Raw genomic sequence first — 22,075 nt, 5'->3', positions numbered from 1 at the left:
GAGATGGCTTTTTTGGGGGGCGGAAGGGTTGAGTCTTCCGGGGTAACTTGACTATGCGGAACAGTGTTTAATATATATATTTTTTGCCAGTTATCGGGAGAGGTGGGCGCCACGTTGTGATGATGCGTGCTCTCTGTCCTCCCTCTCCTTTTCTGTCTCACTCCATTCCTCCATCCCTCTTTCTTTCTCTCCCTTTCTCTCCTAGTAGCAGTGTCCTCTCCCAATGTTAATTAGGTACACTATTACTGTGTCTGTCACAGCAGCCTCCTCCTCTCATCCTCTCCTCCATTTGGTCTGCAGCAGTGACTCTCCTCTGACCTCTTCCTCCTCCTCTCATCCTCTCCTCCATTTGGTCTGCATCAGTGACTCTCCTCTGACCTCTTCCTCCTCCTCTCATCCTCTCCTCCATTTGGTCTGCATCAGTGACTCTCCTCTGACCTCTTCCTCCTCCTCTTATCCTCTCCTCCATTTGGTCTGCAGCAGTGACTCTCCTCTGACCTCATCCTCCTCCTCTCATCCTCTCCTCCATTTGGTCTGCATCAGTGACTCTCCTCTGACCTCTTCCTCCTCCTCTTATCCTCTCCTCCATTTGGTCTGCAGCAGTGACTCTCTGACCTCTTCCTCCTCCTCTCATCCTCTCCTCCATTTGTTCTGCAGCAGTGACTCTCTTACCTCTTCCTCCTCCTCTCATCCTCTCCTCCATTTGTTCTGCAGCAGTGACTCTCCTCTGACCTCTTCCTCCTCCTATCGTCCTCTCCTCCATTTGTTCTGCAGCAGTGACTCTCCTCTGACCTCTTCCTCCTCCTATCGTCCTCTCCTCCACTTGGTCTGCAGCAGTGACTCTCTGACCTCTTCCTCCTCCTCTCATCCTCTCCTCCATTTGGTCTGCAGCAGTGACTCTCTGACCTCTTCCTCCTCCTCTCATCCTCTCCTCCATTTGTTCTGCAGCTGTGACTCCCTTACCTCTTCCTCCTCCTCTCGTCCTCTCCTCCATTTGTTCTGCAGCAGTGACTCTCCTCTGACCTCTTCCTCCTCCTTCTCCTCCTTGCCTCCATTTGGTCTGCAGCAGTGACTCTCCTCTGACCTCTTCCTCCTCCTCTCGTCCTCTCCTCCACTTGGTCTGAAGCAGTGACTCTCTGACCTCTTCCTCCTCCTCTCATCCTCTCCTCCATTTGGTCTGCAGCAGTGACTCTCTGACCTCTTCCTCCTCCTCTCATCCTCTCCTCCATTTGGTCTGCAGCAGTTACTCTCTGACCTCTTCCTCCTCCTCTCATCCTCTCCTCCACTTGGTCTGCAGCAGTGACTCTCTGACCTCTTCCTCCTCTCGTCCTCTCCTCCATTTGGTCTGAAGCAGTGACTCTCTGACCTCTTCCTCCTCCTCTCATCCTCTCCTCCATTTGGTCTGAAGCAGTGACTCTCTGACACTCTTCCTCCTCCTCTCATCCTCTCCACTTGTCTGCCGCAGTGACTCTCTGACCTCTTCCTCCTCCTCTCATCCTCTCCTCCATTTGGTCTGCAGCAGTGACTCTCCTCTGACCTCTTCCTCCACCTCTCGTCCTCTCCTCCACTTGGTCTGCAGCAGTGACTCTCTGACCTCTTCCTCCTCATCTCATCCTCTCCTCCATTTGGTCTGCAGCATTGACTCTCTGACCTCTTCCTCCTCCTCTCGTCCTCTCCTCCACTTGGTCTGCAGCAGTGACTCTCTGACCTCTTCCACCTCCTCTCATCCTCTCCTCCATTTGTTCTGCAGCAGTGACTCTCTGACCTCTTCCTCCTCCTCTCATCCTCTCCTCCATTTGTTCTGCAGCAATGACTCCCTTACCTCTTCCTCCTCCTCTCGTCCTCTCCTCCATTTGTTCTGCAGCAGTGACTCTCCTCTGACCTCTTCCTCCTCCTCTCGTCCTCTCCTCCACTTGGTCTGAAGCAGTGACTCTCTGACCTCTTCCTCCTCCTCTCATCCTCTCCTCCATTTGGTCTGCAGCAGTGACTCTCTGACCTCTTCCTCCTCCTCTCATCCTCTCCTCCATTTGGTCTGCAGCAGTTACTCTCTGACCTCTTCCTCCTCCTCTCATCCTCTCCTCCACTTGGTCTGCAGCAGTGACTCTCTGACCTCTTCCTCCTCTCGTCCTCTCCTCCATTTGGTCTGAAGCAGTGACTCTCTGACCTCTTCCTCCTCCTCTCATCCTCTCCTCCATTTGGTCTGAAGCAGTGACTCTCTGACACTCTTCCTCCTCCTCTCATCCTCTCCACTTGTCTGCCGCAGTGACTCTCTGACCTCTTCCTCCTCCTCTCATCCTCTCCTCCATTTGGTCTGCAGCAGTGACTCTCCTCTGACCTCTTCCTCCACCTCTCGTCCTCTCCTCCACTTGGTCTGCAGCAGTGACTCTCTGACCTCTTCCTCCTCATCTCATCCTCTCCTCCATTTGGTCTGCAGCATTGACTCTCTGACCTCTTCCTCCTCCTCTCGTCCTCTCCTCCACTTGGTCTGCAGCAGTGACTCTCTGACCTCTTCCACCTCCTCTCATCCTCTCCTCCATTTGTTCTGCAGCAGTGACTCTCTGACCTCTTCCTCCTCCTCTCATCCTCTCCTCCATTTGTTCTGCAGCAATGACTCCCTTACCTCTTCCTCCTCCTCTCGTCCTCTCCTCCATTTGTTCTGCAGCAGTGACTCTCCTCTGACCTCTTCCTCCACCTCTCGTCCTCTCCTCCACTTGGTCTGCAGCAGTGACTCTCTGACCTCTTCCTCCTCCTCTCACCCTCTCCTCCATTTGGTCTGCAGCATTGACTCTCTGACCTCTTCCTCCTCCTCTCATCCTCTCATCCATTTGGTCTGAAGCAGTGACTCTCTGACACTCTTCCTCCTCCTCTCATCCTCTCCACTTGTCTGCCGCAGTGACTCTCTGACCTCTTCCTCCTCCTCTCATCCTCTCCTCCATTTGGTCTGCAGCAGTGACTCTCCTCTGACCTCTTCCTCCTCCTCTCGTCCTCTCCTCCACTTGGTCTGCCGCAGTGACTCTCTGACCTCTTCCTCCTCCTCTCATCCTCTCCTCCATTTGGTCTGCAGCATTGACTCTCTGACCTCTTCCTCCTCCTCTCATCCTCTCCTCCATTTGTTCTGCATCTGTGACTCCCTTACCTCTTCCTCCTCCTCTCGTCCTCTCCTCCATTTGTTCTGCAGCAGTGACTCTCCTCTGACCTCTTCCTCCTCCTTCTCCTCCTTGCCTCCATTTGGTCTGCAGCAGTGACTCTCCTCTGACCTCTTCCTCCTCCTCTCGTCCTCTCCTCCATTTGTTCTGCAGCAGTGACTCTCTGACCTCTTCCTCCTCCTCTCATCCTCTCCTCCATTTGGTCTGCAGCAGTGACTCTCTGACCTCTTCCTCCTCCTCTCATCCTCTCCTCCATTTGGTCTGCAGCAGTTACTCTCTGACCTCTTCCTCCTCCTCTCGTCCTCTCCTCCATTTGGTCTGAAGCAGTGACTCTCTGACCTCTTCCTCCTCCTCTCATCCTCTCCTCCATTTGGTCTGCAGCAGTGACTCTCCTCTGACCTCTTCCTCCTCCTCTCGTCCTCTCCTCCACTTGGTCTGCCGCAGTGACTCTCTGACCTCTTCCTCCTCCTCTCATCCTCTCCTCCATTTGGTCTGCAGCATTGACTCTCTGACCTCTTCCTCCTCCTCTCGTCCTCTCCTCCACTTGGTCTGCCGCAGTGACTCTCTGACCTCTTCCTCCTCCTCTCATCCTCTCCTCCATTTGGTCTGAAGCAGTGACTCTCCTCTGACCTCTTCCTCCTCCTCTCATCCTCTCCTCCATTTGGTCTGCAGCAGTGACTCTCCTCTGACCTCTTCCTCCTCCTCTCGTCCTCTCCTCCACTTGGTCTGCAGCAGTGACTCTCTGACCTCTTCCTCCTCCTCTCGTCCTCTCCTCCATTTGGTCTGAAGCAGTGACTCTCTGACCTCTTCCTCCTCCTCTCATCCTCTCCTCCATTAGGTCTGAAGCAGTGACTCTCTGACCTCGTCCTCCTCCTCTCATCCTCTCCACTTGTCTACCGCAGTGACTCTCTGACCTCTTCCTCCTCCTCTCATCCTCTCCTCCATTTGGTCTGCAGCAGTGACTCTCTGACCTCGTCCTCCTCCTCTCATCCTCTCTTCCATTTGTTCTGCAGCAGTGACTCTCCTCTGACCTCTTCCTCCTCCTATCGTCCTCTCCTCCACTTGGTCTGCAGCAGTGACTCTCTGACCTCTTCCTCCTCCTCTCATCCTCTCCTCCATTTGGTCTGCAGCAGTGACTCTCTGACCTCTTCCTCCTCCTCTCATCCTCTCCTCCATTTGTTCTGCAGCTGTGACTCCCTTACCTCTTCCTCCTCCTCTCGTCCTCTCCTCCATTTGTTCTGCAGCAGTGACTCTCCTCTGACCTCTTCCTCCTCCTTCTCCTCCTTGCCTCCATTTGGTCTGCAGCAGTGACTCTCCTCTGACCTCTTCCTCCTCCTCTCGTCCTCTCCTCCACTTGGTCTGAAGCAGTGACTCTCTGACCTCTTCCTCCTCCTCTCATCCTCTCCTCCATTTGGTCTGCAGCAGTGACTCTCTGACCTCTTCCTCCTCCTCTCATCCTCTCCTCCATTTGGTCTGCAGCAGTTACTCTCTGACCTCTTCCTCCTCCTCTCATCCTCTCCTCCACTTGGTCTGCAGCAGTGACTCTCTGACCTCTTCCTCCTCTCGTCCTCTCCTCCATTTGGTCTGAAGCAGTGACTCTCTGACCTCTTCCTCCTCCTCTCATCCTCTCCTCCATTTGGTCTGAAGCAGTGACTCTCTGACACTCTTCCTCCTCCTCTCATCCTCTCCACTTGTCTGCCGCAGTGACTCTCTGACCTCTTCCTCCTCCTCTCATCCTCTCCTCCATTTGGTCTGCAGCAGTGACTCTCCTCTGACCTCTTCCTCCACCTCTCGTCCTCTCCTCCACTTGGTCTGCAGCAGTGACTCTCTGACCTCTTCCTCCTCATCTCATCCTCTCCTCCATTTGGTCTGCAGCATTGACTCTCTGACCTCTTCCTCCTCCTCTCGTCCTCTCCTCCACTTGGTCTGCAGCAGTGACTCTCTGACCTCTTCCACCTCCTCTCATCCTCTCCTCCATTTGTTCTGCAGCAGTGACTCTCTGACCTCTTCCTCCTCCTCTCATCCTCTCCTCCATTTGTTCTGCAGCAATGACTCCCTTACCTCTTCCTCCTCCTCTCGTCCTCTCCTCCATTTGTTCTGCAGCAGTGACTCTCCTCTGACCTCTTCCTCCACCTCTCGTCCTCTCCTCCACTTGGTCTGCAGCAGTGACTCTCTGACCTCTTCCTCCTCCTCTCACCCTCTCCTCCATTTGGTCTGCAGCATTGACTCTCTGACCTCTTCCTCCTCCTCTCATCCTCTCATCCATTTGGTCTGAAGCAGTGACTCTCTGACACTCTTCCTCCTCCTCTCATCCTCTCCACTTGTCTGCCGCAGTGACTCTCTGACCTCTTCCTCCTCCTCTCATCCTCTCCTCCATTTGGTCTGCAGCAGTGACTCTCCTCTGACCTCTTCCTCCTCCTCTCGTCCTCTCCTCCACTTGGTCTGCCGCAGTGACTCTCTGACCTCTTCCTCCTCCTCTCATCCTCTCCTCCATTTGGTCTGCAGCATTGACTCTCTGACCTCTTCCTCCTCCTCTCATCCTCTCCTCCATTTGTTCTGCATCTGTGACTCCCTTACCTCTTCCTCCTCCTCTCGTCCTCTCCTCCATTTGTTCTGCAGCAGTGACTCTCCTCTGACCTCTTCCTCCTCCTTCTCCTCCTTGCCTCCATTTGGTCTGCAGCAGTGACTCTCCTCTGACCTCTTCCTCCTCCTCTCGTCCTCTCCTCCATTTGTTCTGCAGCAGTGACTCTCTGACCTCTTCCTCCTCCTCTCATCCTCTCCTCCATTTGGTCTGCAGCAGTGACTCTCTGACCTCTTCCTCCTCCTCTCATCCTCTCCTCCATTTGGTCTGCAGCAGTTACTCTCTGACCTCTTCCTCCTCCTCTCGTCCTCTCCTCCATTTGGTCTGAAGCAGTGACTCTCTGACCTCTTCCTCCTCCTCTCATCCTCTCCTCCATTTGGTCTGCAGCAGTGACTCTCCTCTGACCTCTTCCTCCTCCTCTCGTCCTCTCCTCCACTTGGTCTGCCGCAGTGACTCTCTGACCTCTTCCTCCTCCTCTCATCCTCTCCTCCATTTGGTCTGCAGCATTGACTCTCTGACCTCTTCCTCCTCCTCTCGTCCTCTCCTCCACTTGGTCTGCCGCAGTGACTCTCTGACCTCTTCCTCCTCCTCTCATCCTCTCCTCCATTTGGTCTGAAGCAGTGACTCTCCTCTGACCTCTTCCTCCTCCTCTCATCCTCTCCTCCATTTGGTCTGCAGCAGTGACTCTCCTCTGACCTCTTCCTCCTCCTCTCGTCCTCTCCTCCACTTGGTCTGCAGCAGTGACTCTCTGACCTCTTCCTCCTCCTCTCGTCCTCTCCTCCATTTGGTCTGAAGCAGTGACTCTCTGACCTCTTCCTCCTCCTCTCATCCTCTCCTCCATTAGGTCTGAAGCAGTGACTCTCTGACCTCGTCCTCCTCCTCTCATCCTCTCCACTTGTCTACCGCAGTGACTCTCTGACCTCTTCCTCCTCCTCTCATCCTCTCCTCCATTTGGTCTGCAGCAGTGACTCTCTGACCTCGTCCTCCTCCTCTCATCCTCTCTTCCATTTGTTCTGCAGCAGTGACTCTCCTCTGACCTCTTCCTCCTCCTATCGTCCTCTCCTCCATTTGGTCTGAAGCAGTGACTCTCCTCTGACCTCTTCCTCCTCCTATCGTCCTCTCCTCCATTTGGTCTGCAGCAGTGACTCTCTGACCTCTACCTCCTCCTCTCATCCTCTCCTCCACTTGGTCTGCAGCAGTGACTCTCTGACCTCTTCCTCCTCCATAAATCCTCTCCTCCATTTGGTCTGCAGCAGTGACTCTCCTCTGACCTCTTCCTCCTCCTCTCGTCCTCTCCTCCATTTGGTCTGAAGCAGTGACTCTCCTCTGACCTCTTCCTCCTCCTCTCATCCTCTCCTCCATTTGTTCTGCAGCAGTGACTCCCTTACCTCTTCCTCCTCCTCTCGTTCTCTCCTCCATTTGTTCTGCAGCAGTGACTCTCCTCTGACCTCTTCCTCCTCCTTCTCCTCCTCGCCTCCATTTGGTCTGCAGCAGTGACTCTCCTCTGACCTCTTCCTCCTCCTCTCGTCCTCTCCTCCACTTGGTCTGCAGCAGTGACTCTCTGACCTCTTCCTCCTCCTCTCGTCCTCTCCTCCATTTGGTCTGCAGCAGTGACTCTCTGACCTCTTCCTCCTCCTCTCATCCTCCCCTCCATTTGGTCTGCAGCAGTGACTTTCTGACCTCTTCCTCCTCCTATCGTCCTCTCCTCCATTTGGTCTGCAGCAGTTACTCTCTGACCTCTTCCTCCTCCTCTCATCCTCTCCTCCACTTGGTCTGCAGCAGTGACTCTCTGACCTCTTCCTCCTCCTCTCGTCCTCTCCTCCATTTGGTCTGAAGCAGTGACTCTCTGACCTCTTCCTCCTCCTCTCATCCTCTCCACTTGTCTGCCGCAGTGACTCTCTGACCTCTTCCTCCTCCTCTCATCCTCTCCTCCATTTGGTCTGAAGCAGTGACTCTCCTCTGACCTCTTCCTCCTCCTCTCGTCCTCTCCTCCATTTGGTCTGCAGCAGTGACTCTCTGACCTCTTCCACCTCCTCTCATCCTCTCCTCCATTTGGTCTGCAGCAGTGACTCTCTGACCTCTTCCTCCTCCTCTCATCCTCTCCTCCATTTGTTCTGCAGCAATGACTCACTTACTTCTTCCTCCTCCTCTCATCCTCTCCTCCATTTGTTCTGCAGCAGTGACTCTCCTCTGACCTCTTCCTCCTCCTCTCATCCTCTCCTCCACTTGGTCTGCAGCAGTGACTCTCTGACCTCTTCCTCCTCCTCTCATCCTCTCCTCCATTTGGTCTGCAGCAGTGACTCTCTGACCTCTTCCTCCTCCTCTCGTCCTCTCCTCCACTTGGTCTGCCGCAGTGACTCTCTGACCTCTTCCTCCTCCTCTCATTCTCTCCTCTATTTGGTCTGCAGCAGTGACTCTCTGACCTCTTCCTCGTCCTCTCGTCCTCTCCTCCACTTGGTCTGCAGCAGTGACTCTCTGACCTCTTCCACCTCCTCTCATCCTCTCCTCCATTTGTTCTGCAGCAGTGACTCTCTGACCTCTTCCTCCTCCTCTCATCCTCTCCTCCATTTGTTCTGCAGCAGTGACTCTCCTCTGACCTCTTCCTCCTCCTCTCACCCTCTCCTCCACTTGGTCTGCAGCAGTGACTCTCTGACCTCTTCCTCCTCCTCTCATCCTCTCTACCATTTGGTCTGAAGCAGTGACTCTCTGACCTCTTCCTCCTCCTCTCGTCCTCTCCTCCATTTGGTCTGAAGCAGTGACTCTCTGACCTCTTCCTCCTCCTCTCATCCTCTCCACTTGTCTGCCGCAGTGACTCTCTGACCTCTTCCTCCTCCTCTCATCCTCTCCTCCATTTGGTCTGAAGCAGTGACTCTCCTCTGACCTCTTCCTCCTCCTCTCGTCCTCTCCTCCATTTGGTCTGCAGCAGTGACTCTCTGACCTCTTCCACCTCCTCTCATCCTCTCCTCCATTTGGTCTGCAGCATTGACTCTCTGACCTCTTCCTCCTCCTCTCGTCCTCTCCTCCACTTGGTCTGCAGCAGTGACTCTCTGACCTCTTCCACCTCCTCTCATCCTCTCCTCCATTTGTTCTGCAGCAGTGACTCTCTGACCTCTTCCTCCTCCTCTCATCCTCTCCTCCATTTGTTCTGCAGCAATGACTCCCTTACCTCTTCCTCCTCCTCTCGTCCTCTCCTCCATTTGTTCTGCAGCAGTGACTCTCCTCTGACCTCTTCCTCCACCTCTCGTCCTCTCCTCCACTTGGTCTGCAGCAGTGACTCTCTGACCTCTTCCTCCTCCTCTCACCCTCTCCTCCATTTGGTCTGCAGCATTGACTCTCTGACCTCTTCCTCCTCCTCTCATCCTCTCATCCATTTGGTCTGAAGCAGTGACTCTCTGACACTCTTCCTCCTCCTCTCATCCTCTCCACTTGTCTGCCGCAGTGACTCTCTGACCTCTTCCTCCTCCTCTCATCCTCTCCTCCATTTGGTCTGCAGCAGTGACTCTCCTCTGACCTCTTCCTCCTCCTCTCGTCCTCTCCTCCACTTGGTCTGCCGCAGTGACTCTCTGACCTCTTCCTCCTCCTCTCATCCTCTCCTCCATTTGGTCTGCAGCATTGACTCTCTGACCTCTTCCTCCTCTTCTCATCCTCTCCTCCATTTGTTCTGCATCTGTGACTCCCTTACCTCTTCCTCCTCCTCTCGTCCTCTCCTCCATTTGTTCTGCAGCAGTGACTCTCCTCTGACCTCTTCCTCCTCCTTCTCCTCCTTGCCTCCATTTGGTCTGCAGCAGTGACTCTCCTCTGACCTCTTCCTCCTCCTCTCGTCCTCTCCTCCATTTGTTCTGCAGCAGTGACTCTCTGACCTCTTCCTCCTCCTCTCATCCTCTCCTCCATTTGGTCTGCAGCAGTGACTCTCTGACCTCTTCCTCCTCCTCTCATCCTCTCCTCCATTTGGTCTGCAGCAGTTACTCTCTGACCTCTTCCTCCTCCTCTCGTCCTCTCCTCCATTTGGTCTGAAGCAGTGACTCTCTGACCTCTTCCTCCTCCTCTCATCCTCTCCTCCATTTGGTCTGAAGCAGTGACTCTCTGACACTCTTCCTCCTCCTCTCATCCTCTCCACTTGTCTGCCGCAGTGACTCTCTGACCTCTTCCTCCTCCTCTCATCCTCTCCTCCATTTGGTCAGCAGCAGTGACTCTCCTCTGACCTCTTCCTCCACCTCTCGTCCTCTCCTCCACTTGGTCTGCAGCAGTGACTCTCTGACCTCTTCCTCCTCATCTCATCCTCTCCTCCATTTGGTCTGCAGCATTGACTCTCTGACCTCTTCCTCCTCCTCTCGTCCTCTCCTCCACTTGGTCTGCAGCAGTGACTCTCTGACCTCTTCCACCTCCTCTCATCCTCTCCTCCATTTGTTCTGCAGCAGTGACTCTCTGACCTCTTCCTCCTCCTCTCATCCTCTCTCCTCCATTTGTTCTGCAGCAATGACTCCCTTACCTCTTCCTCCTCCTCTCGTCCTCTCCTCCATTTGTTCTGCAGCAGTGACTCTCCTCTGACCTCTTCCTCCACCTCTCGTCCTCTCCTCCACTTGGTCTGCAGCAGTGACTCTCTGACCTCTTCCTCCTCCTCTCACCCTCTCCTCCATTTGGTCTGCAGCATTGACTCTCTGACCTCTTCCTCCTCCTCTCATCCTCTCATCCATTTGGTCTGAAGCAGTGACTCTCTGACACTCTTCCTCCTCCTCTCATCCTCTCCACTTGTCTGCCGCAGTGACTCTCTGACCTCTTCCTCCTCCTCTCATCCTCTCCTCCATTTGGTCTGCAGCAGTGACTCTCCTCTGACCTCTTCCTCCTCCTCTCGTCCTCTCCTCCACTTGGTCTGCCGCAGTGACTCTCTGACCTCTTCCTCCTCCTCTCATCCTCTCCTCCATTTGGTCTGCAGCATTGACTCTCTGACCTCTTCCTCCTCTTCTCATCCTCTCCTCCATTTGTTCTGCATCTGTGACTCCCTTACCTCTTCCTCCTCCTCTCGTCCTCTCCTCCATTTGTTCTGCAGCAGTGACTCTCCTCTGACCTCTTCCTCCTCCTTCTCCTCCTTGCCTCCATTTGGTCTGCAGCAGTGACTCTCCTCTGACCTCTTCCTCCTCCTCTCGTCCTCTCCTCCATTTGTTCTGCAGCAGTGACTCTCTGACCTCTTCCTCCTCCTCTCATCCTCTCCTCCATTTGGTCTGCAGCAGTGACTCTCTGACCTCTTCCTCCTCCTCTCATCCTCTCCTCCATTTGGTCTGCAGCAGTTACTCTCTGACCTCTTCCTCCTCCTCTCGTCCTCTCCTCCATTTGGTCTGAAGCAGTGACTCTCTGACCTCTTCCTCCTCCTCTCATCCTCTCCTCCATTTGGTCTGAAGCAGTGACTCTCTGACACTCTTCCTCCTCCTCTCATCCTCTCCACTTGTCTGCCGCAGTGACTCTCTGACCTCTTCCTCCTCCTCTCATCCTCTCCTCCATTTGGTCAGCAGCAGTGACTCTCCTCTGACCTCTTCCTCCACCTCTCGTCCTCTCCTCCACTTGGTCTGCAGCAGTGACTCTCTGACCTCTTCCTCCTCCTCTCATCCTCTCCTCCATTTGGTCTGCAGCATTGACTCTCTGACCTCTTCCTCCTCCTCTCGTCCTCTCCTCCACTTGGTCTGCAGCAGTGACTCTCTGACCTCTTCCACCTCCTCTCATCCTCTCCACCATTTGGTCTGCAGCAGTGACTCTCTGACCTCTTCCTCCTCCTCTCATCCTCTCCTCCATTTGTTCTGCAGCAATGACTCCCTTACCTCTTCCTCCTCCTCTCGTCCTCTCCACCATTTGTTCTGCAGCAGTGACTCTCCTCTGACCTCTTCCTCCACCTCTCGTCCTCTCCTCCACTTGGTCTGCAGCAGTGACTCTCTGACCTCTTCCTCCTCCTCTCATCCTCTCCTCCATTTGGTCTGCAGCATTGACTCTCTGACCTCTTCCTCCTCCTCTCATCCTCTCCTCCATTTGGTCTGAAGCAGTGACTCTCTGACACTCTTCCTCCTCCTCTCATCCTCTCCACTTGTCTGCCGCAGTGACTCTCTGACCTCTTCCTCCTCCTCTCATCCTCTCCTCCATTTGGTCTGCAGCAGTGACTCTCCTCTGACCTCTTCCTCCTCCTCTCGTCCTCTCCTCCACTTGGTCTGCCGCAGTGACTCTCTGACCTCTTCCTCCTCCTCTCATCCTCTCCTCCATTTGGTCTGCAGCATTGACTCTCTGACCTCTTCCTCCTCCTCTCGTCCTCTCCTCCACTTGGTCTGCCGCAGTGACTCTCTGACCTCTTCCTCCTCCTCTCATCCTCTCCTCCATTTGGTCTGAAGCAGTGACTCTCCTCTGACCTCTTCCTCCTCCTCTCATCCTCTCCTCCATTTGGTCTGCAGCAGTGACTCTCCTCTGACCTCTTCCTCCTCCTCTCATCCTCTCCTCCATTTGGTCTGCAGCATTGACTCTCTGACCTCTTCCTCCTCCTCTCGTCCTCTCCTCCACTTGGTCTGCAGCAGTGACTCTCTGACCTCTTCCACCTCCTCTCATCCTCTCCACCATTTGGTCTGCAGCAGTGACTCTCTGACCTCTTCCTCCTCCTCTCATCCTCTCCTCCATTTGTTCTGCAGCAATGACTCCCTTACCTCTTCCTCCTCCTCTCGTCCTCTCCACCATTTGTTCTGCAGCAGTGACTCTCTGACCTCTTCCACCTCCTCTCATCCTCTCCACCATTTGGTCTGAAGCAGTGACTCTCTGACCTCTTCCTCCTCCTCTCATCCTCTCCTCCATTAGGTCTGAAGCAGTGACTCTCTGACCTCGTCCTCCTCCTCTCATCCTCTCCACTTGTCTACCGCAGTGACTCTCTGACCTCTTCCTCCTCCTCTCATCCTCTCCTCCATTTGGTCTGCAGCAGTGACTCTCTGACCTCGTCCTCCTCCTCTCATCCTCTCTTCCATTTGTTCTGCAGCAGTGACTCTCCTCTGACCTCTTCCTCCTCCTATCGTCCTCTCCTCCATTTGGTCTGAAGCAGTGACTCTCCTCTGACCTCTTCCTCCTCCTCTCATCCTCTCCTCCACTTGGTCTGCAGCAGTGACTCTCTGACCTCTTCCTCCTCCATAAATCCTCTCCTCCATTTGGTCTGCAGCAGTGACTCTCCTCTGACCTCTTCCTCCTCCTCTCGTCCTCTCCTCCATTTGGTCTGAAGCAGTGACTCTCCTCTGACCTCTTCCTCCTCCTCTCATCCTCTCCTCCATTTGTTCTGCAGCAGTGACTCCCTTACCTCTTCCTCCTCCTCTCGTTCTCTCCTCCATTTGTTCTGCAGCAGTGACTCTCCTCTGACCTCTTCCTCCTCCTTCTCCTCCTCGCCTCAATTTGGTCTGCAGCAGTGACTCTCCTCTGACCTCTTCCTCCTCCTCTCGTCCTCTCCTCCACTTGGTCTGCAGCAGTGACTCTCTGACCTCTTCCTCCTCCTCTCGTCCTCTCCTCATTTTGGTCTGCAGCAGTGACTCTCTGAACTCTTCCTCCTCCTCTCATCCTCCCCTCCATTTGGTCTGCAGCATTGACTCTCTGACCTCTTCCTCCTATCGTCCTCTCCTCCATTTGGTCTGCAGCAGTTACTCTCTGACCTCTTCCTCCTCCTCTCATCCTCTCCTCCACTTGGTCTGCAGCAGTGACTCTCTGACCTCTTCCTCCTCCTCTCGTCCTCTCCTCCATTTGGTCTGAAGCAGTGACTCTCTGACCTCTTCCTCCTCCTCTCATCCTCTCCACTTGTCTGCCGCAGTGACTCTCTGACCTCTTCCTCCTCCTCTCATCCTCTCCTCCATTTGGTCTGAAGCAGTGACTCTCCTCGACCTCTTCCTCCTCCTCTCGTCCTCTCCTCCATTTGGTCTGCAGCAGTGACTCTCTGACCTCTTCCACCTCCTCTCATCCTCTCCTCCATTTGGTCTGCAGCAGTGACTCTCTGACCTCTTCCTCCTCCTCTCATCCTCTCCTCCATTTGTTCTGCAGCAATGACTCACTTACTTCTTCCTCCTCCTCTCGTCCTCTCCTCCATTTGTTCTGCAGCAGTGACTCTCCTCTGACCTCTTCCTCCTCCTCTCATCCTCTCCTCCACTTGGTCTGCCGCAGTGACTCTCTGACCTCTTCCTCCTCCTCTCATTCTCTCCTCTATTTGGTCTGCAGCAGTGACTCTCTGACCTCTTCCTCGTCCTCTCGTCCTCTCCTCCACTTGGTCTGCAGCAGTGACTCTCTGACCTCTTCCACCTCCTCTCATCCTCTCCTCCATTTGTTCTGCAGCAGTGACTCTCTGACCTCTTCCTCCTCCTCTCATCCTCTCCTCCATTTGTTCTGCAGCAGTGACTCTCCTCTGACCTCTTCCTCCTCCTCTCACCCTCTCCTCCACTTGGTCTGCAGCAGTGACTCTCTGACCTCTTCCTCCTCCTCTCATCCTCTCTACCATTTGGTCTGAAGCAGTGACTCTCTGACCTCTTCCTCCTCCTCTCATCCTCTCCTCCATTTGGTCTGAAGCAGTGACTCTCTGACCTCTTCCTCCTCCTCTCATCCTCTCCACCATTTGGTCTGAAGCAGTGACTCTCTGACCTCTTCCTCCTCCTCTCATCCTCTCCTCCATTAGGTCTGAAGCAGTGACTCTCTGACCTCGTCCTCCTCCTCTCATCCTCTCCACTTGTCTACCGCAGTGACTCTCTGACCTCTTCCTCCTCCTCTCATCCTCTCCTCCATTTGGTCTGCAGCAGTGACTCTCTGACCTCGTCCTCCTCCTCTCATCCTCTCTTCCATTTGTTCTGCAGCAGTGACTCTCCTCTGACCTCTTCCTCCTCCTATCGTCCTCTCCTCCATTTGGTCTGAAGCAGTGACTCTCCTCTGACCTCTTCCTCCTCCTCTCATCCTCTCCTCCACTTGGTCTGCAGCAGTGACTCTCTGACCTCTTCCACCTCCTCTCATCCTCTCCTCCATTTGTTCTGCAGCAGTGACTCTCTGACCTCTTCCTCCTCCTCTCATCCTCTCCTCCACTTGGTCTGCAGCAGTGACTCTCTGACCTCTTCCTCCTCCTCTCGTCCTCTCCTCCATTTGGTCTGAAGCAGTGACTCTCTGACCTCTTCCTCCTCCTCTCATCCTCTCCACTTGTCTGCCGCAGTGACTCTCTGACCTCTTCCTCCTCCTCTCATCCTCTCCTCCATTTGGTCTGAAGCAGTGACTCTCCTCGACCTCTTCCTCCTCCTCTCGTCCTCTCCTCCATTTGGTCTGCAGCAGTGACTCTCTGACCTCTTCCACCTCCTCTCATCCTCTCCTCCATTTGGTCTGCAGCAGTGACTCTCTGACCTCTTCCTCCTCCTCTCATCCTCTCCTCCATTTGTTCTGCAGCAATGACTCACTTACTTCTTCCTCCTCCTCTCGTCCTCTCCTCCATTTGTTCTGCAGCAGTGACTCTCCTCTGACCTCTTCCTCCTCCTCTCATCCTCTCCTCCACTTGGTCTGCCGCAGTGACTCTCTGACCTCTTCCTCCTCCTCTCATTCTCTCCTCTATTTGGTCTGCAGCAGTGACTCTCTGACCTCTTCCTCGTCCTCTCGTCCTCTCCTCCACTTGGTCTGCAGCAGTGACTCTCTGACCTCTTCCACCTCCTCTCATCCTCTCCTCCATTTGTTCTGCAGCAGTGACTCTCTGACCTCTTCCTCCTCCTCTCATCCTCTCCTCCATTTGTTCTGCAGCAGTGACTCTCCTCTGACCTCTTCCTCCTCCTCTCACCCTCTCCTCCACTTGGTCTGCAGCAGTGACTCTCTGACCTCTTCCTCCTCCTCTCATCCTCTCTACCATTTGGTCTGAAGCAGTGACTCTCTGACCTCTTCCTCCTCCTCTCATCCTCTCCTCCATTTGGTCTGAAGCAGTGACTCTCTGACCTCTTCCTCCTCCTCTCATCCTCTCCACTTGTCTGCCGCAGTGACTCTCTGACCTTTTCCTCCTCCTCTCATCCTCTCCTCCATTTGGTCTGCAGCAGTGACTGTCCTCTGACCTCTTCCTCCTCCTCTCGTCCTCTCCTCCACTTGGTCTGCAGTAGTGACTCTCTGACCTCTTCCTCCTCTCATCCTCTCCTCCATTTGGTCTGCAGCAGTGACTCTCTGACCTCTTCCTCATCCTCTCGTCCTCTCTACCATTTGGTCTGAAGCAGTGACTCTCTGACCTCTTCCTCCTCCTCTCATCCTCTCCTCCATTTGGTCTGAAGCAGTGACTCTCTGACCTCTTCCTCCTCCTCTCATCCTCTCCACTTGTCTGCCGCAGTGACTCTCTGACCTCTTCCTCCTCCTATCGTCCTCTCCTCCATTTGGTCTGAAGCAGTGACTCTCCTCTGACCTCTTCCTCCTCCTGTTGTCCTCTCCTCCACTTGGTCTGAAGCAGTGACTCTCTGACCTCTTCCTCCTCCTCTCATCCTCTCCACTTGTCTGCCGCAGTAACTCTCTGACCTCTTCCTCCTCCTCTCATCCTCTCCTCCATTTGGTCTGCAGTAGTGACTCTCTGACCTCTTCCTCCGCCTCTCATCCTCTCCTCCATTTGGTCTGCAGCAGTGACTCTCTGACCTCTTCCTCGTCCTCTCGTCCTCTCTACCATTTGGTCTGAAGCAGTGACTCTCTGACCTCTTCCTCCTCCTCTCATCCTCTCCTCCATTTGGTCTGAAGCAGTGACTCTCTGACCTCTTCCTCCTCCTCTCATCCTCTCCACTTGTCTGCCGCAGTGACTCTCTGACCTCTTCCTCCTCCTCTCGTCCTCTCCTCCACTTGGTCTGCAGCAGTGACTCTCCTCTGACCTCTTCCTTCTCCTGTTGTCCTCTCCTCCATTTGTTCTGCAGCAGTGACTCTCTTACCTCTTCCTCGTACTCTCCTCCATTTGTTCTGCAGCAGTGACTCTCCTCTGACCTCTTCCTCCTCCTCTCGGCCTCTCCTCCATTTGTTCTGCAGCAGTGACTCTCTTACCTCGTCCTCCTCCTCTCATCCTCTCCTCCACTTGGTCTGCAGCAGTGACTCTCTGACCTCTTCCTCCTCCTCTCGGCCTCTCCTCCATTTGTTCTGCAGCAGTGACTCTCTTACCTCGTCCTCCTCCTCTCATCCTCTCCTCCACTTGGTCTGCAGCAGTGACTCTCTGACCTCTTCCTCCTCCTCTCATCATCTCCTCCATTTGTTCTGCAGCAGTGACTCTCTTACCTCTTCCTCCTCCTCTCCTCCATTTGTTCTGCAGCAGTGACTCTCTTACCTCTTCCTCCTCCTCTCCTCCATTTGGTCTGCAGCAGTGACTCTCCTCTGACCTCTTCCTCCTCCTTCTCCTCCTCTCCCTCCTCCCCTCCGCATCACGTTTGCGCTGTCCTCATCAACAATAGTGGTCCCCGTCCCCGTGAATATAAAGAGGCACCAACGGCTTTTATGGACTGGATGACAAAAGGCGCCAGCTAGTCCCACGGTGACCTACAACACACACACACACACACACACACACACACACACACACACACACACACACACACACACACACACACACACACACACACACACACATACACACACACACACACACAAACACACACACACACACAAGCAAGCAGGTAGCGGGAAGGGAAACCTTTTAAGTCAGACACTTAAGGGCAACAAGGTGAACGAGGTACCGGGTGTATCTAAAGTGACTCCCTCTTATCTCCTATCCTCTCCTCTTGTCTCCTCTCCTCTTATCTCCTTTCCTCTCCTCTTGTATCCTTTCCTCTCCTCTTGTCTCCTGTCCTCTTATTTCCTCTCCTCTGTTCTCCTCTCCTCTTGTCTCCTCTCCTCTTGGCTCCTCTCTCCTCTGTTCTCCTCTCCTCTTGTCTCCTCTCCTCTTGGGTCCTCTTATCTCCTCTCCTCTTGTCTCCTCTCATCTTATCTCCTCTCGTCTTGTCTCCTCTCCTCTGCAGGTGAAAGTAGAGAGGAGAGGAGACATGGAGAGGACACAAGGAGAGGAGGGCCACTTATTGAGATGTACACTGTGGTAGTTTAATAAATGGTAACACCAAATGTTCTTGTCCTCTCTCCTTGTTCTCTCATCTCTCTCTCTCTCTCTCTCTCTCTCCCCCCCTCTCTCTCTATCTCTCTCTATATATATATATCTCCCCTCTCCCTCCCTCTCTCTCTCTCTCCCCTCTCTCTCCCTCTCTCTCCCCCGCTCCCTCTCTCTCTCTCTCTCTCTCTCTCTCTCTCTCTCTCTCACTCTCTCTCTCCATCTCGCTCCCCCTCTCTCCCCCCTCTCTCTCTAGCCCCCATCGCAGCTGGGACGGGTCCTAACTTCTCGCTGGCCGACCTGGACAGCTCCTCCTACTATAGCATGAGCCCTGGGGCAATGAGGCGACCCTTACCCAGCACCTCCTCCAGCAGGTACACACACACACACACACACACACACACACACACACACACACACACACACACACACACACACACACACACACACACACACACACACACATATAGACACACACATATAGACACATAAACACACACACACACACATAAACACACACACACGCACACATATAAACACACACACACATATAAACACATACACACACATGCACAAGCACACATATAAACACACACACATATAAACACACACACACTCACCCCACCCCCACACACACACACATACACACGTATATTAACACACACAAACACACACACATATAAACACACACACACACACATACATAAACACACACACACCATATAAACATACACACATAAACACACGCACACAGAAAGAGAGAGGCACACACAGAGACAGGCACGTACACCTGCATACACACACACACACACACACATACACACGCTTAGGCACATAAGCACACACAGTTAGGTATGCGCACACACACACACACACACACACACACACACACACACACACACACACACATGCTCGCTCATTCCCATAGTAAAACCCTAGTCCACCCACAGTGTGTATTTGTGCATATGTACGTTTGTGCATTCATACTATGTGTGTTTTAGGAGAGTATTTGTGTGTGTGTGTTTCTCTCAAACACATTTTGACTCGCCCTACTACTTCGGAGACAGCCCACGCACCAGGTTGAAAGAGCAGCTTTACACACAGCGCTGCGAGGCACTACTCACTGAACTGAACCAATCCACCATCTCCTGTTCCATACTCACATAATGAAGGCACATGACCCGGAATCCTCTCTAATGTAACGTGTTGCACAGGCATTCAGATGTCGGATCTTAACTTGATCACTCTTTTGACTGGCTGAAAATGAGCAGTACTCTTTCCCTCCATCTAAAATAATGTTGTGTCTCGCTCAAACGCGCTAGGTCCTATTACTGAAACATTCAAATGTACAAAAACGTCATGTACTTTTTTACAAAGGCGACATGCAGCCATAAAGATCACCGACCATCATTTTATATACAGTGGGGAGAACAGGTATTTGATACACTGACGATTTTGCAGGTTTTCCTACTTACAAAGACTGTAGAGGTCTGTACTTTTTATCATAGGTACACTTCAACTGTGAGAGACGGAATCTAAAACAAAAATCCAGAAAATCACAATGTATGATTTTTAAGTAATTAATTTGCATTTTATTGCATGACATAAGTATTTGATCACCTACCAACCAGTAAGAATTCCGGCTCTCACAGACCTGTTAGTTTTTCTTTAAGAAGCCCTCCTGTTCTCCACTCATTACCTGTATTTACTGCACCTGTTTGAACTCGTTACCTGTATGAACGACACCTGTCCACACACCCAATCAAACAGACTCCAACCTCTCCACAATGGCCAAGACCAGAGAGCTGTGTAAGGACATCAGGGATAAAATTTTAGACCTGCACAAGGCTGGTATGGGCTACAGGACAGTAGGCAAGCAGCTTGGTGAGAAGGCAACAACTGTTGGCGCAATTATTAGAAAATGGAAGAAGTTCAAGATGACAGTCAATCACCCTCGGTCTGGGGCTCCATGCAAGATCTCACCTCGTGGGACATCAATGATCATGAGGAAGGTGAGGGATCAGCCCAGAACTACATGGCAGGACCTGGTCAATTACCTGAAGAGAGCTGGGACCACAGTCTCAAAGAAAACCATTAGTAACACACTACGCCGTCATGAATTAAAATCCTGCAGCGCACGCAAGGTCCCCCTGCTCAAGCCAGCGCATGTCCAGGCCCATCTGAAGTTTACCAATGACCATCTGGATGATCCAGAGGAGGAATGGGAGAAAGTTGTGTGGTCTGATGAGAAAAAAATAGAGCTTTTTGGTCTAAACTCCACTCGCCGTGTTTGGAGGAAGAAGAAGGATGAGTACAACCCCAAGAACACCATCCCAACCGTGAAGCATGGAGGTGGAAACATCATTATTTGGGGGTGCTTTTCTGCAAAGGGGACAGGACGACTGCACCGTATTGAGGGGAGGATGGATGGGGCCATGTATCGCGAGATCTTGGCCAACAACCTTCTTCCCTCAGTAAGAGCATTTGGTCTTCCAGCATGACAACGACCCGAAACACACAGCCAGGGCAACTAAGGAGTGGCTCCGTAAGAAGCATCTCAAGGACCTGGAGTGGCCTAGCCAGTCTCCAGACCTGAACCCAATAGAAAATATTTGGAGGGAGCTGAAAGTCCGTATTGCCCAGCGACAGCCCCGAAACCTGAAGGATCTGGAGAAGGTCTGAATGGAGGAGTGGGCCAAAATCCCTGCTGCAGTGTGTGCAAACCTGGCCAAGAACTACAGGAAACGTATGATCTCTGTAATTGCAAACAAAGGTTTCTGTACCAAATATTAAGTTCTGCTTTTCTGATGTATCAAATACTTATGTCATGCAATAAAATGCAAATTAATTACTTAAAAATCATACAGTGTGATTTTCTGGATTTTTGTTTTAGATTCCGTCTCTCACAGTTGAAGTGTACCTATGATAAAAAGTACAGACCTCTACATGCTTTGTAAGTATTAAAACCTGCAAAATCAGCAGTGTATCAAATACTTGTTCTCCCCACTGTAGCTAAATAAGACAAGACAGATATCGGCCTCCACTGGGCCGAAGTGTATCCTTAACTCAAAAGTGGGTTCAATCTCGCGGTTAGTTAGGGCACATACAGTCCTAGCATGTCGGCGTGGGTTCGGCGTGGGTTTGATTCCGGCCTATGCCCTTTTGACACAAATATTTTGATACCCTGATTGACTTGATGTAGTTACACATTTAAAGTATGGACAGTCCAGGATTATTTTCCCCTGATGTTGATAGGAAATGACCAGACACGGATGTTGATAGGAAATGACCAGACACTGATGTTGATAGGAAATGACCAGACACGGATGTTGATAGGAAATGACCAGACACGGATGTTGATAGGAAATGACCAGACACGGATGTTGATAGGAAATGACCAGACACGGATGTTGATAGGAAATGACCAGACACGGATGTTGATAGGAAATGACCAGACACGGATGTTGATAGGAAATGACCAGACACTGATGTTGATAGGAAATGACCAGACACTGATGTTGATAGGAAATGACCAGACACTGATGTTGATAGGAAATGACCAGACACTGATGTTGATAGGAAATGACCAGACACTGATAGGAAATGACCAGACACTGATGGATAAATAGGAAACAAATAAAACAATAAGCCAGGACACCAACATCAGTTTCATACAAAATGATTTTCCAGTACTGGGCTAGAAGTAGTGATGCATGGAGCCTAACGTGCTGCTCAACCCAATGCACGAGTTCACAATGCTCTAGGAAGCCCTGAGAATACTGGATGGTATGAGGTCGGATGGTTTGCAGAGCCTTCCCCAAACCATAGCCCCCTCGGGACGGCACTGCATTGTATAGCCTACAAACACCGCATCCAGCTGCTCCCTGGCGACAATTATACATTCAATATGTCAGGATTTGGCCAGGGTTGTTCCGGGTTTTGGTCAGTAGATGTCCCCATTGTGCTTTTTGTCCCTATGTTTTTCCCTTGATCCCCATTATTATTTGCACCTGTGTCTCGTTTCCCCTGATTGTATTTAAACCCTTTGTTTCCCTCAGTTCTGTGCTCTGTGTTTGTATGTTAGCACCCTGCCCTAGTGTTCTGTGTGCTCTTGTCGATTCCGGGTGAAGTTCTTGTGGTATTTTGTTTTTGTTTATTTTCGGTGAGTTTCTTTTGAGGTCTTTTTGTGTTTTTCCTACCACCTTTTGGATTTGCCATTTTTTGTATTTTAGGATTTTTTCTTTATTAAATACACCGTCTTAAGTACTGCTGTGTCTGCCTCATCTT

At 52.4% G+C, this 22,075-nt stretch overlaps 1 protein-coding gene across 1 annotated transcript in view; it reads left to right on the top strand.

The window, feature by feature from the left end:
• Nucleotides 1-22,075, top strand: part of LOC135525043 (nuclear factor 1 A-type-like) — a 311,631-nt gene that overhangs the window by 241,885 nt on the left and 47,671 nt on the right. The window contains exon 5 of the mRNA XM_064952810.1: nucleotides 18,045-18,162. Coding sequence (XP_064808882.1) covers nucleotides 18,045-18,162 — 118 coding nt within the window. The remainder of the gene's footprint in view (nucleotides 1-18,044; nucleotides 18,163-22,075) is intronic.

This window comes from Oncorhynchus masou, chromosome 31 (assembly GCF_036934945.1).
Source record: "Oncorhynchus masou masou isolate Uvic2021 chromosome 31, UVic_Omas_1.1, whole genome shotgun sequence".
In the NCBI taxonomy this organism is placed as follows: Eukaryota; Metazoa; Chordata; class Actinopteri; order Salmoniformes; family Salmonidae; genus Oncorhynchus; species Oncorhynchus masou.
Note: the sequence above shows the minus strand (reverse complement) of the source record. Positions and strands in the feature narration are given on the sequence as shown.